General features: G+C 53.2%; 1 protein-coding gene across 3 annotated transcripts in view; it reads right to left on the bottom strand.

The window, feature by feature from the left end:
• Positions 1-12,650, bottom strand: part of LOC308676622 (arf-GAP with coiled-coil, ANK repeat and PH domain-containing protein 1-like) — a 34,210-nt gene extending 21,560 nt beyond the window's left edge. The window contains exons 1-4 of one of the 3 annotated variants that reach the window (XM_081342554.1): positions 12,522-12,644; positions 5,564-5,621; positions 3,781-3,900; positions 3,199-3,252 (exon numbers count right to left, since the gene is read on the bottom strand). In XM_081342554.1, the coding sequence (XP_081198680.1) occupies positions 3,199-3,252; positions 3,781-3,900; positions 5,564-5,621; positions 12,522-12,574 (285 nt within the window). In that variant the 5' untranslated portion in view covers positions 12,575-12,644. Of the gene's footprint in view, positions 1-3,198; positions 3,253-3,780; positions 3,901-5,563; positions 5,622-12,521 lie in introns of all 3 variants that reach the window. The other 2 variants (XM_081342553.1, XM_081342555.1) reach the window with 2 other exon arrangements.
• Positions 12,651-13,203: the final 553 nt, after the last annotated feature.

The raw sequence follows: 13,203 nt of genomic DNA on the forward strand, positions 1-13,203 counted from the left end.
CGACCTTTGGGGAGGTTTGGGCGCCTCCCCAAACGTCCCCAAACCTCGGCAGGTCTCCGTTCCTGTTTGGGGAGGTTTGGGCGCCTCCCCAAACCTCCCCAAACCTCGGCAGGTCTCCGTTCCTCCGCGCAGACCTGCCGACGTTTGGGGAGGTTTGGGCGCCTCCCCAAACCTCCCCAAACCTCGGCAGGTCTCCGTTCCTGTTTGGGGAGGTTTGGGCGCCTCCCCAAACCTCGGCAGGTCTCCGTTCCTCCGCGCAGACCTGCCGACCTTTGGGGAGGTTTGGGCGCCTCCCCAAACGTCCCCAAACCTCGGCAGGTCTCCGTTCCTGTTTGGGGAGGTTTGGGCGCCTCCCCAAACCTCCCCAAACCTCGGCAGGTCTCCGTTCCTCCGCGCAGACCTGCCGACCTTTGGGGAGGTTTGGGCGCCTCCCCAAACGTCCCCAAACCTCGGCAGGTCTCCGTTCCTGTTTGGGGAGGTTTGGGCGCCTCCCCAAACCTCCCCAAACCTCGGCAGGTCTCCGTTCCTCCGCGCAGACCTGCCGACCTTTGGGGAGGTTTGGGCGCCTCCCCAAACCTCCCCAAACCTCGGCAGGTCTCCGTTCCTGTTTGGGGAGGTTTGGGCGCCTCCCCAAACCTCGGCAGGTCTCCGTTCCTCCGCGCAGACCTGCCGACCTTTGGGGAGGTTTGGGCGCCTCCCCAAACGTCCCCAAACCTCGGCAGGTCTCCGTTCCTGTTTGGGGAGGTTTGGGCGCCTCCCCAAACCTCCCCAAACCTCGGCAGGTCTCCGTTCCTCCGCGCAGACCTGCCGACCTTTGGGGAGGTTTGGGCGCCTCCCCAAACGTCCCCAAACCTCGGCAGGTCTCCGTTCCTGTTTGGGGAGGTTTGGGCGCCTCCCCAAACCTCCCCAAACCTCGGCAGGTCTCCGTTCCTCCGCGCAGACCTGCCGACCTTTGGGGAGGTTTGGGCGCCTCCCCAAACGTCCCCAAACCTCGGCAGGTCTCCGTTCCTGTTTGGGGAGGTTTGGGCGCCTCCCCAAACCTCCCCAAACCTCGGCAGGTCTCCGTTCCTCCGCGCAGACCTGCCGACGTTTGGGGAGGTTTGGGCGCCTCCCCAAACCTCCCCAAACCTCGGCAGGTCTCCGTTCCTCCGCGCAGACCTGCCGACGTTTGGGGAGGTTTGGGCGCCTCCCCAAACCTCCCCAAACCTCGGCAGGTCTCCGTTCCTGTTTGGGGAGGTTTGGGCGCCTCCCCAAACCTCCCCAAACCTCGGCAGGTCTCCGTTCCTCCGCGCAGACCTGCCGACCTTTGGGGAGGTTTGGGCGCCTCCCCAAACCTCCCCAAACCTCGGCAGGTCTCCGTTCTTCCTGCCGACCTTTGGGGAGGTTTGGGCGCCTCCCCAAACCTCCCCAAACGTCGGCAGGTCTGCGCGGAGGAACGGAGACCTGCCGAGGTTTGGGGAGGTTTGGGGAGGCGCCCAAACCTCCCCAAACAGGAACGGAGACCTGCCGAGGTTTGGGGAGGTTTGGGGAGGCGCCCAAACCTCCCCAAAGGTCGGCAGGTCTGCGCGGAGGAACGGAGACCTGCCGAGGTTTGGGGAGGTTTGGGGAGGCGCCCAAACCTCCCCAAACAGGAACGGAGACCTGCCGAGGTTTGGGGAGGTTTGGGGAGGCGCCCAAACCTCCCCAAAGGTCGGCAGGTCTGCGCGGAGGAACGGAGACCTGCCGAGGTTTGGGGAGGTTTGGGGAGGCGCCCAAACCTCCCCAAACAGAAACGGAGACCTGCCGAGGTTTGGGGAGGTTTGGGGAGGCGCCCAAACCTCCCCAAACGTCGGCAGGTCTGCGCGGAGGAACGGAGACCTGCCGAGGTTTGGGGAGGTTTGGGGAGGCGCCCAAACCTCCCCAAACAGGAACGGAGACCTGCCGAGGTTTGGGGACGTTTGGGGAGGCGCCCAAACCTCCCCAAAGGTCGGCAGGTCTGCGCGGAGGAACGGAGACCTGCCGAGGTTTGGGGAGGTTTGGGGAGGCGCCCAAACCTCCCCAAACAGGAACGGAGACCTGCCGAGGTTTGGGGAGGTTTGGGGAGGCGCCCAAACCTCCCCAAAGGTCGGCAGGTCTGCGCGGAGGAACGGAGACCTGCCGAGGTTTGGGGAGGTTTGGGGAGGCGCCCAAACCTCCCCAAACAGGAACGGAGACCTGCCGAGGTTTGGGGAGGCGCCCAAACCTCCCCAAAGGTCGGCAGGTCTGCGCGGAGGAACGGAGACCTGCCGAGGTTTGGGGAGGCGCCCAAACCTCCCCAAACAGGAACGGAGACCTGCCGAGGTTTGGGGAGGTTTGGGGAGGCGCCCAAACCTCCCCAAAGGTCGGCAGGAGGAACGGAGACCTGCCGAGGTTTGGGGAGGTTTGGGGAGGCGCCCAAACCTCCCCAAAGGTCGGCAGGAGGAACGGAGACCTGCCGACGTTTGGGGAGGCGCCCAAACCTCCCCAAAGGTCGGCAGGAGGAACGGAGACCTGCCGACGAGCCGCGGCCACACAGGGTATTCCTGTGTATTCAGGCTTGCAAAATGGCGGATCGAGCCTCTGCTGGCGGCAGAGGCTTGCAGAACGGCGGATCGGCTTATACTCGAGTCAATAACTTTTTCCAGTTTTTGGGGGTGAAATTGGGGGTCTCGGCTTATACTCGAGTCGGCTTATACTCAAGTATATACGGTACTTTATTGCATTAAGTTTTTATTGGGTTGTCTTGAACATTTTATTTTACTGCATGTCTTCTTTCCTATTGCAATGCATATTTTTTGCCACAGTTATTAAATGAATTCTATCCTTAATCCTCTGTGCTGCGAGACTGTCTTTGATTTCTTGAAGGCCGCAGACTAGACAGTCACTTGTCTGAAATGGTATAGGGTCTCCTGTTGAGCAGGGGGCTGGACTAGATGACCTCCAAGGTCCCTTCTGGCTCTATTCCATTCTATTCTGTTCTGTTCTATTTTCATATTTCTATTCTACTCTATTCTATTCTATTCTATTCTATTCTATTCTATTCTATTCTATTCTATTCTATTCTATTCTAATATTGGGGGGAAAAATCTGTTACTGCTATTTTGGGGGTGGGCTTGTTCTGAGTTCTCCATCTTGTTCACAGGGTTGGGATTTCCTGGTGGCCTCCCATCCCTTCACGTTAGGAAGGATCAACCCACCCACCTGTTGCTGTTCCATCATTCTGCTCAAGCTTTGGGAAAACTTTTCCAGGGACTCCTGGGCGGAGAAAAGAAATGAAAGAAAAGAAAAACGTTGGAATGTGGAACATCCAGCCTAACCATCATTTATCCTAATTGTTTTTCCGGCGTTCGGTTTGGATCAAACCAATGCCGGCTCATTTGCAATCCAACCGGGAGTTCTCCTCGCGGGCTGAACTACAATTCCCACTGCACCCAGGCGACAGAGTACTTGGCGAGTTGAGCAACCGGACCCAGCGTTTGGGAAGTGATGTTGGGTGCAAAGCGCTTTGCACACACTCAGAGGGCAGAACCTGGCCCTTCCTTCCCGCAGGAGGAATTTTGCCTTGCCCAGTCTTTGATTTTGGTCTCTTTCTCTCTCTTTCTCTTTCCCACGCACACACCCACATGCACGCACAAACACACAAAATACACAAAGACACACAGAGCTGGGACACGGGAACGGCTGAGTGCCAGGCGGGTGCCACGATGCACGGTTCTCTTGCCAGCGGCCCGGCTGGGATTTAGGAGCACCCCCAGCCTCCCCCCTCCCCCCAAGTCCACTTACACTCATCAACGTGTCCCCCGAGGAATTCTGGGAAAGCTCCTGGATCCCCGATGCGAAACTCTTGCTGTGGCTGCAGAACTGGCGCCCGGATTCCAGCATGGCGCCGCCCAGCTTCAGCAACTGCCGGGGGGGCGGGCGGGGGTGAAGACGGACAGACAGGTCAGGATTGGGACACACGGACCCCAGGAACGGGCATCTGGGCTGTATCCCGGTGAGAGGGGCATCCCAGCCCCCCTCCCAGAACCAGCCCTGGCACACCGTGGGGCAGTGCCTACCCACTTAACCCAGCGCCAGCCTGCAGACAGGCATCCCAGCTGGTAGGATCAGCAGCAATGAAACGGTCTTCGGCTTATGGCTGTTTGTTTAGCCACCGTTTGAAGTTAGAACGGTGCTGAAAAAAAGCTGGTTCTTGCACTAACCATGTTCCTGTGAAGCCATGATCAAAATACAGGCATTTGGCAACCAGCATGTATTAACAAGGCTTGCACCATCCCAGGGTTATGTGACTACACTCTTTCTTTCTTTCTTTCTTTCTTTCTTTCTTTCTTTCTTTCTTTCTTTCTTTCTTTCTTTCTTTCTTCCTTCCTTCCTTCTCTTCCTTCTCCTCCCTCCCTTCCTTCTTTTCCTTCCTTCTCTTCCTTCTCCTCCCTCCCTCCCTTCCATCCTTCCTTCCTTCTCTTCCTTCTCCTCTTTCCTTCCTTTCTTCTTCTTTCCTTCCCTCTCTACCTCCCTTTCTCTACCTCGCTCTTTTTCATTTCTCTTCCCTTCCTTTTCCTCCACTCTCCTTCCTTCCCTTTCTCTTCTCCCTATCCACCCAGAGGAATTCTGGGAAAGGTCCTGGATTCCCCCCCCCATGCAAAACTCTTTCTGTGGCTGCAGAACTGGCACCTGGGTTGCCATCTCGCCCACCTTGAACTTGTGTATTCATTTAGCTTGCGATGGGTTATTTTTTTTCACTTTGCGGCAGTCAAGATATATTATGTCTACCGCATTCCCACCGTCTATTAAGTAAGTTACCCAATTTTTTTTTAAAAAGCAATAAAGATAATCTAGCCACATTTGGTTCTTCTCCTATCCATGCTGAATTCCGCTAAACCCTTGCCAGCTGGGGAAATCTGGGAGCTGAAGAAAAAGACACTTTTGGATCCAAAAGGACCAAGATCACAAAGGATCTGAATCGTTCTAGGATGGATTTTGCTGTAGGCAGGAAATTACTCTTCTCTGGTGTAAGATGGTGCAATTCAGAGGAAGCTGCAGAATTTTAAAAGGCCTTTAAACCGGGGCTCTTCAAACGTGGTGACTTTAACCCTTGTGGACTTCAGCTCCCAGAATTCTGTGTTTTGCTCAGTCCCAGGCTGGGGAATTCTGGGAGTTGAAGCCCACAAGTCTTAAAGTTGCCAGGTTTGGGGACCCTTGGCCTCCAGTCCAGCACTTCTCAGTGAATTTAAGGTGGATGGACTTCAACTCCCAGAATTCTGTGCGTTTCTTAGTCTTACGCTAGGGAATTCTGGGAGTTGAAGTCCACAAGTCTTAAAGTTGCAACGTTTGAAGGCCCCTGATGTAAACAAATATTTTGTTCTGGTCTCTCTCTGGTCTCCAATCACCCTCCTGCAACTTCTGGATTTTTTTGCTCCCCTCGGGCCAGGGGGTGGGTGGGTGGGAAGTGACATAAACAGTTTGCAAAGTATTTGGTGCAAAGTTCAGGTGGGCTCTTAAACTGGCAGGTCGGTCGCACCTTTATCCACGTGCACCTGCCTGCCGCGAAGGGTTGTCGCCCGCTCACCTTTTCCAAATGGGTCTCCAATAGCGATACTTCCATTTCCACCGTCTCAACGGCAGCCCTGGGGGGGGGGGTTGGGAGGGGGAAGAGGAAGAAAGGAAATATCTTAGCAGGGGCGGATCGGAAACCACCGCAAAGGTATGCTGAGCGTCAGTGCCTGGGTTTCAAAGGCCGGCTGTAGCCACAGAGTCGTGGTAAGATACGAGTCTTGCAACTTCCGTTCACTCTTGCAGCACCAGGTCAGGAAGAAGCAGCCACAGAGGGCATTGAAGGGATGGGCGGCTTTGCAAAATAAGTGGGTGGGTTGTGAAGGAGAGATTGCACAGCCATTTGTCTGAGCAGGGGGTTGGACTAGAAGACCTGCAAGGTCCCTTCCGAGTCTGTTATTCTATTCTATTCTATTCTATTCTATTCTATTCTATTCTATTCTATTCTATTCTATTCTATTCTATTATTCTATTCCTTATTTCTAATTCTATTCTATTCTATTCTATTCTATTCTTTATTTCTAATTCTATTCCTATTCTATTCTATTCTATTCTATTCTATTCCTTATTTCTAATTCTATTCTATTCTATTCTTTATTTCTAATTCTATTCCTATTCTATTCTATTCCTTATTTCTAATTCTATTCTATTCTATTCTATTCCTTATTTCTAATTCTATTCTATTCTATTCTTTATTTCTAATTCTATTCCTATTCTATTCTATTCCTTATTTCTAATTCTATTCTATTCTATTCTATTCTATTCTATTCTATTCCTTATTTCTAATTCTATTCTATTCTATTCTATTCTTTATTTCTAATTCTATTCCTATTCTATTCTATTCTATTCTATTCCTTATTTCTAATTCTATTCTATTCTATTCTTTATTTCTAATTCTATTCCTATTCTATTCTATTCCTTATTTCTAATTCTATTCTATTCTATTCTATTCCTTATTTCTAATTCTATTCTATTCTATTCTTTATTTCTAATTCTATTCCTATTCTATTCTATTCCTTATTTCTAATTCTATTCTATTCTATTCTATTCTATTCTATTCTATTATTCTATTCCTTATTTCTAATTCTATTCTATTCTATTCTATTCTATTCTATTCTTTATTTCTAATTCTATTCCTATTCTATTCTATTCTATTCTATTCCTTATTTCTAATTCTATTCTATTCTATTCTTTATTTCTAATTCTATTCCTATTCTATTCTATTCCTTATTTCTAATTCTATTCTATTCTATTCTATTCCTTATTTCTAATTCTATTCTATTCTATTCTTTATTTCTAATTCTATTCCTATTCTATTCTATTCCTTATTTCTAATTCTATTCTATTCTATTCTATTCTATTCTATTCTATTCTATTCTATTCTATTCTATTCTATTCCTTATTTCTAATTCTATTCTTTATTTCTAATTCTATTCCTATTCTATTCTATTCTATTCCTTATTTTTATTTCTATTCTATTAGAATAGAATAGAGCAGAATAATAATATAGAATAGAATTGAATTGAACAGAACAGAATAACAATATAGAATAGAATAGAACAGAATAATATAGAATAGAATATAACAGAATAATATAGAATAGAATATAACAGAACAGAATAATAATATAGAACAGAATAATAATATAGAATAGAACAGAACAGAATAATAATATAGAACAGAACAGAACAGAACAGAATAGATTGAAGTTGGAAGGGACCTTGGAGGTCTTCTAGTCCAACCCCCCCCCCCCCCGGCTCCGAGCAGGAGAACCTATTCCATCTCAGACAAGTGACTGTCCAGTCCCGCTCCTTTTTACGACGGTAAAGAATTTTTATCCCGTGGATAAAAAGAGGGTGATGTGCCAAGGATGCGTTACATTCAATATAGGGCAGGTTTTTTTGCAACGCTGTAACCTTCCCACAATCCCTTGCAGCAGGGGTGGCTGCAGCACCCCTCCCCCTGAGGGGCAACACGTTGGGGAAGGGAGAAGCAGGGGAAAGAGGCTTCAGAGAGGCACCCATTTGCAAGCCGTGTTTTTGCACTCCTTTTCAACACACACACACACACACACACACGGCATCTGCTCCGTTGTGGTCATCTCACAATTTCCTGCCTCCCTGAGAGGTTGTAAACCATTTCCCCCCTCCGTTGCGCAGCAACTCACAACTGTGAGGCCTGTAAAGCCTTGAAAGCAGCTGTCGACAAAAGCAGAAAAATTGGTGTAGAACTTGAAGTATAACGACAGGACGTCTCCTGTCTTGGGCATGGGGTTGGACTAGATGACCTTCAAGGTCCCTTCCAGCCCTAGGATTTTGTCATCCCACAGGCACCTCCCCCCCGCCCCCAAAGGCAGTCGCGACACGAACCAAAGCCTCTCTCCAAGTTGGCCCCTTCTAAAGAGGTTGGGCTTCGTGGCCCATCATCCTCGGCCAGCCAGGCTGCCGTGGAGGAGGGGGTTTGTAGTTCAAAATCTATCAGTGTTGGGAAGGCGGGGTCTGCGGAGGTCCTAACCCTCCTGCCAAGGACCCCCTTCCCAACACTGGTAGGCTTTTGAATGACAAATCCCATCACGAGAGGTCCTCAGCTGGGTGGTCTTCTTGCAGACGTTTCATGACCCAACTAGGGAATGTCATCAGCGCTAGAAGGGAAGAGGGTCTGCAGAGTGGAGGGAGAAGGAAGGAAGGAAGGAAGGAAGGAAGGAAGGAAGGAAGGAAGGAAGGAAGGAAGGAAGGAAGGAAGGAAGGAAGGAAGGAAGGGACAGACTGTGGGGTCTTCAGTGCTCGTCTGAGCTTGCAAAAATTTCATGACCCAACTAGATAACATCATCAGGGCTAGAAGGGAGGGGGGGTTGCAGACTGGAAGGCGGGGGGAGGAGGAGGAGGAGGAGGAGGAGGAGGAGGAGGAAGGGAGGGAAGGGGGACAACGAGGAGGAGGAAAACTGTGGGGTCCTTGGTGGTCTCTGAGCTTGGTTATTGCAGACGTTTGATGACCCAACTAGGGGAACATCATCAGGGCTAGAAGGGAGGGGGTTGGGAGGAGGAGGAGGAGGAGGAGGAGGAGGAGGAGGAGGAGGAAGGACTGTGGGGTCCTTGGTGCTCTCTGAGCTGGGAGGTTTCCTTGCAGACGTCTCATGACCCAACTAGGTAATGCCATCAGTGCTCCAGGGAGTGATCTATTTATAGCCCATCATCCAGAGCACCCTGTCTGGCTGGGGCTGACGTGCCACGCAGCCTGTGGCCCTTTGCAGCCAAGATGGCTGCCCGCCCTCCCACAATGCACGGGGAAGGCCGCTTCTGAAAATCAGAAGCAAGAAAGAGAAGTGAAGCCACATCCGGAGGAGTCAAATGAACCCAAAATTTGGAGGAAATGCTAAGAAAAAAAAACCTACCAAAAGAAAAAAAAAAGGAAAAAGCAGACTCACGCACGGGGTGGAGGGAACCCTGCGCCCCAAAAACAAGAGGAGCGCAGCCAGGCAGGACACGGAAAACCCCGAAAAAGTCCGGCACAGGAGGAACAACGTGGCACATTTTTTTTTTTAAAAAAAAGGACTTCTGGAAACAATTTCTCACATCTTTGGCAAGCTTCGGAACGGAAATATCTCGCTTGTTTGGCCTTTGGTGTCTGGGGATGGCTCACCCAGCTTCCCCCAACCCTCATCCTCTGCCCACACGGCCCACCCGCCTCCTGGCAGGGGATGATGGGCACCGGAGCATGCCTCAACCGAAGGCCCGGTCGCTCAGGAGTGGAAGAGAGCGACTTTCTCTCTGAACAAGCCAAATAAAACTAGCCATCGTGGCTAGGAAACAGCCAGTCGCCATCCCTGGGAAGGGCCCAAGCTGTGGGGTTGCGATGCAGGTGTGGAAGGTGGGGGGGGGGTGGAAACCCCAGTGGATCCCACCCGAACAAAGCGGAAGAAATTATATTTAATTTAGATATTTGCTAAAGAAGGCTCAGCCTCAAGATTTGGGGACTCACAAACCGTTCTGCCCGGTCAGAGATGGCGGTTGAATTTTAAAAGGAAAACATGAAAAGTTATCCTAACCTAAAACCCTGACCGTCCTCCACTTATAACGGTTCGTTTAGCGACCGTCCAAAGCTACAACAGCTCTGAAAAAATGGGACCGCCTGTCAACGACCGTCGCCGCACCCCCCCGCTCATCACGTGATCAAAATCCAGGCAACCGTATTTACGACGGTCGCAGCGTCCCGGGGGGGGGGGAGTCACGTGACACCCCCCCCCTTTGGCGACCTCCTGGCGAGCCAAGTCCACGGGGGAAAGCCGGTCTCGTTTAACGACTGCCTGCCTCGCTTAGCAACTGCGACGGTTGCACATCCCTACTTGGGCCAGAAAAACAGGGGCAAAAATTCACTGAAGCGGTGTCCTGCTTAGCAACAGAAACGTCCGGCTCAGTTGTGGTCATAAGTCAAGGACTTGCAGAGAGTCCTTTGGCCAACGCCACCCCCACCCACCCCATTCTTTGTCCCCCACCCCACCCCACCCCAGCCCTTGTCTACAATTCTTCCATTGTGAGAATTGACATACGAGATGGGGGTTGCAACACGGGAGGTGGGGCAAGGTTAGGAGTGTTTGTGTGTGTGTGTGTGTGTGTGTGTGTGTATGACAGGAAGCCACAGGTTCTGCAAGAGGCCGTAACAACAAACTCATTTCTCGCCGGCCCGCAGCCCTGTCCGGTTTTTCCAGCCTCGTGGCCGTCGTAAATACCTCCGTGGCTGCTTTCATTCCCCACCTGGTGTTCTGCAAAAGGGCAGAATCCTTGTTTGTCCGACAGGCCAGCTGAACCATGGTTTAGTCAGGCCTCCAAACCCGACTAACCTGCCTCGGGGCCACAGGCCGAATCTCACGCTAACCTGGCTTAACCGAGTTTGCACAACAAGGTAGTCAAAGACGGCTCGGCTGGTTAGGGGGCATTGAGGAAGTGGCGCCTTTGAAAGAAATTATTAATTTGTTTTTTTTCACTCTTACAACCATTGCAGCAGCATCCCCGTGACCAAAATTTGGACGCTTGGCCACTGACTTGCATTTATGACGGTGGCAGTGGGTCTTGTGAAGCCCTTCTGCGGCCTTCCGACAAGCAAAGTCCATAGGGGAATCCAGATTTACTTAACAACCAGATTATTTACTTATCCACAACTGCAGCCCATGAAGTCAATAAAGTGGGGCAAAATTCCCTTAAGCAACGTTTCACTTAGCGACCGAAATCTTGGGCTCAATCGTGGCCATACGTTGAGGGCCACCTACTCTACCTTTTACACAGGAACGTACAGTGTCCGTTTCATTAACAACCAACAAAAGCTAATCCGCAAAACCCACAATCGAAATTTCATTTTTTCCATTACAAGCATGAAATCCAGAGGCCAGTTGCCCAGTGGAAACAAAAATTAGATGCGTCTTTTTCTTTGAACAAAGCAATCCGTTTAACCACCTCGGGGATGTGGTGCGAAGGCCGGACACACAACCGTGTAACCCCGAGCTCCCCCGGGGCGGAAGAGATTGGGCGCCCACATACCACGGGGTGCGTACAAACATAATATACGGGTTAAACTAGGTTGCATCTTGGGCCTGTCGCTTGCTTGTCGTTGGGGTAGAAAATAAGTTATTTCTCCCCTGTGATACGCACAAAAAAACCCCCACCTGTTGCGTTGTCTAATTTCTACACAACCAGCAAGAGAGAAGCTACGCGGACACCTACAACTTGTCGTTGTGCCCACCACCACAATTAACCCCAGTTTCTGCCCGGCCTCTCCCAGTTGCAAATCTGGTTTGCAGCTGCAAGCCGGGGATGAAACGCCAAGGAGGGTGGGGGGTGGGGGTGTAAAAACAGAGGGTCCCCCCCACCCCAATAGGAAGCAGATCCCTTCCCCCCCACACACACCACCAGATGGGAACCAGTGCAAAATCCCAGGATTTGGCTCCCCAAACTCAGCGGTGCCTCCTCGGGGAAGGCCTGACACCTCACCCCCCCACCCCCACTTTGCTCTGAAAAGTTGCCCGCGGGACCCCCAGCAGAGGGAAGATATAGGGATGAGAAAGAGTGGGGGCTGCCCTTTAAAAGGGGTCACAGAGGCAGGAAGGGCCAGAACCAAGTAAAGCGGGGTGGGGTGGGCGGGTGGAGGGAATGGGGAGGTGGGAGAGAAATAAGGGGAGATGGGGGGGAATGGAGAGAAGTAGATGGGGAGGAAACAGGGGGGGAGATAGGGGAGGGGGAGGGGAGAGAAATAAGGGGAGATGGGGGGAATGGAGAGAGGCAGAAGGGAGATGGGGGAGTTGGGGGCAGATAGGGAGGAGAAAGGGGGAGGGGGAGAGGGAGAGGGGGAAGATAGGGGAGGGGGTGAGAAATAGAGGGGAGGGGGAGACAGGAGGAGGGGAGGGGGGCGATGGGGAGAGGGGAGGGGGAGACAGGAGGAGGGGAGGGGGCAGATGGGGAGAGGGGAGGGGGAGACAGGAGGAGGGGAGGGGGCAGATGGGGAGAGGGGAGGGGGAGACAGGAGGAGGGGAGGGGGCAGATGGGGAGAGGGGAGGGGGAGACAGGAGGAGGGGAGGGGGCAGATGGGGAGAGGGGAGGGGGAGACAGGAGGAGGGGAGGGGGCAGATGGGGAGAGGGGAGGGGGAGACAGGAGGAGGGGAGGGGGCAGATGGGGAGAGGGGAGGGGGAGACAGGAGGAGGGGAGGGGGCAGATGGGGAGAGGGGAGGGGGGAGACGAGGGGTCGTTTCCCCTTTCCTCCGCCCACCCTGCCTCCCACCTACCCCGGGGAAACCAACGCGACCCCCCCCCCGCTTCTTTCCGCAGCTCCAGACCCCGCGGACCCTCCCCAACCTCCGGAGGGCGGGGGCCGGGCAGGCGAGGGGCGCGCGGGGCAGGCGGAGAGGGCACCACCAGGTGCTCCCGGGCCCGAGCGCTCCGCCTGCCGCCGCCTGGCACGGCCGGCCCGGCGCCGCGCGTCTCCCCACCTGAAGCGGGGCGAGTCCTTCAGCCCCTCCTCCAAGCGCAGCGGGACCCCCATGCTGGCCGGGCGGGGGTCTCCCGGGGGGCGCGGGCGGCGGCGGCGGCGGCTGCGGCGGGGCCAGAGGCGAGGCGGGAGGGGCGGCGGAGGCAGCGGCAGCCGCGGGTCCCGCTCCGCCCCGGGGTGGAGTTCCGACGTGCGGCGCATCCTGCCGGGCGAGCCGCGGAGAAGCCAGCGGGGCCGAGCTGCCAGCGCGGGGCGCCCCCTGCCGGGCGAAAGAGGCAACCCCGCGCCCGGGAGAGCCCCAGCTGGGAAGGGTCGTTTGCCCCCTCCGGTCCCTTGCACGCGCACACACACACACACGCACACACACACCCCTCACAAACACGCAAGCATACAAATATACACACAAACACACACACACACAAACGCGCACACGAACGCGTAAGCACGCGCGCGCGCGCGCACAAGCACACGGGCACACAAGCGTACAAATATACACACGCGCACACGCGAGCACAAGCACACCACAAACACACAAGCATAGAAATTTACACACGCGCACACAAACACACAAGCAAATATACACACAAACACACCCAAAGGCAAGCACGCAAACCCACCAGCACACGCGCACACAAACACCCCCCCCCCCCACAAACACACAAACACACACACAAGCACACACC

The sequence above is a fragment of the Vipera berus genome, assembly GCF_964194415.1.
Source record: "Vipera berus genome assembly, chromosome: W".
Lineage (NCBI taxonomy): Eukaryota > Metazoa > Chordata > Lepidosauria > Squamata > Viperidae > Vipera > Vipera berus.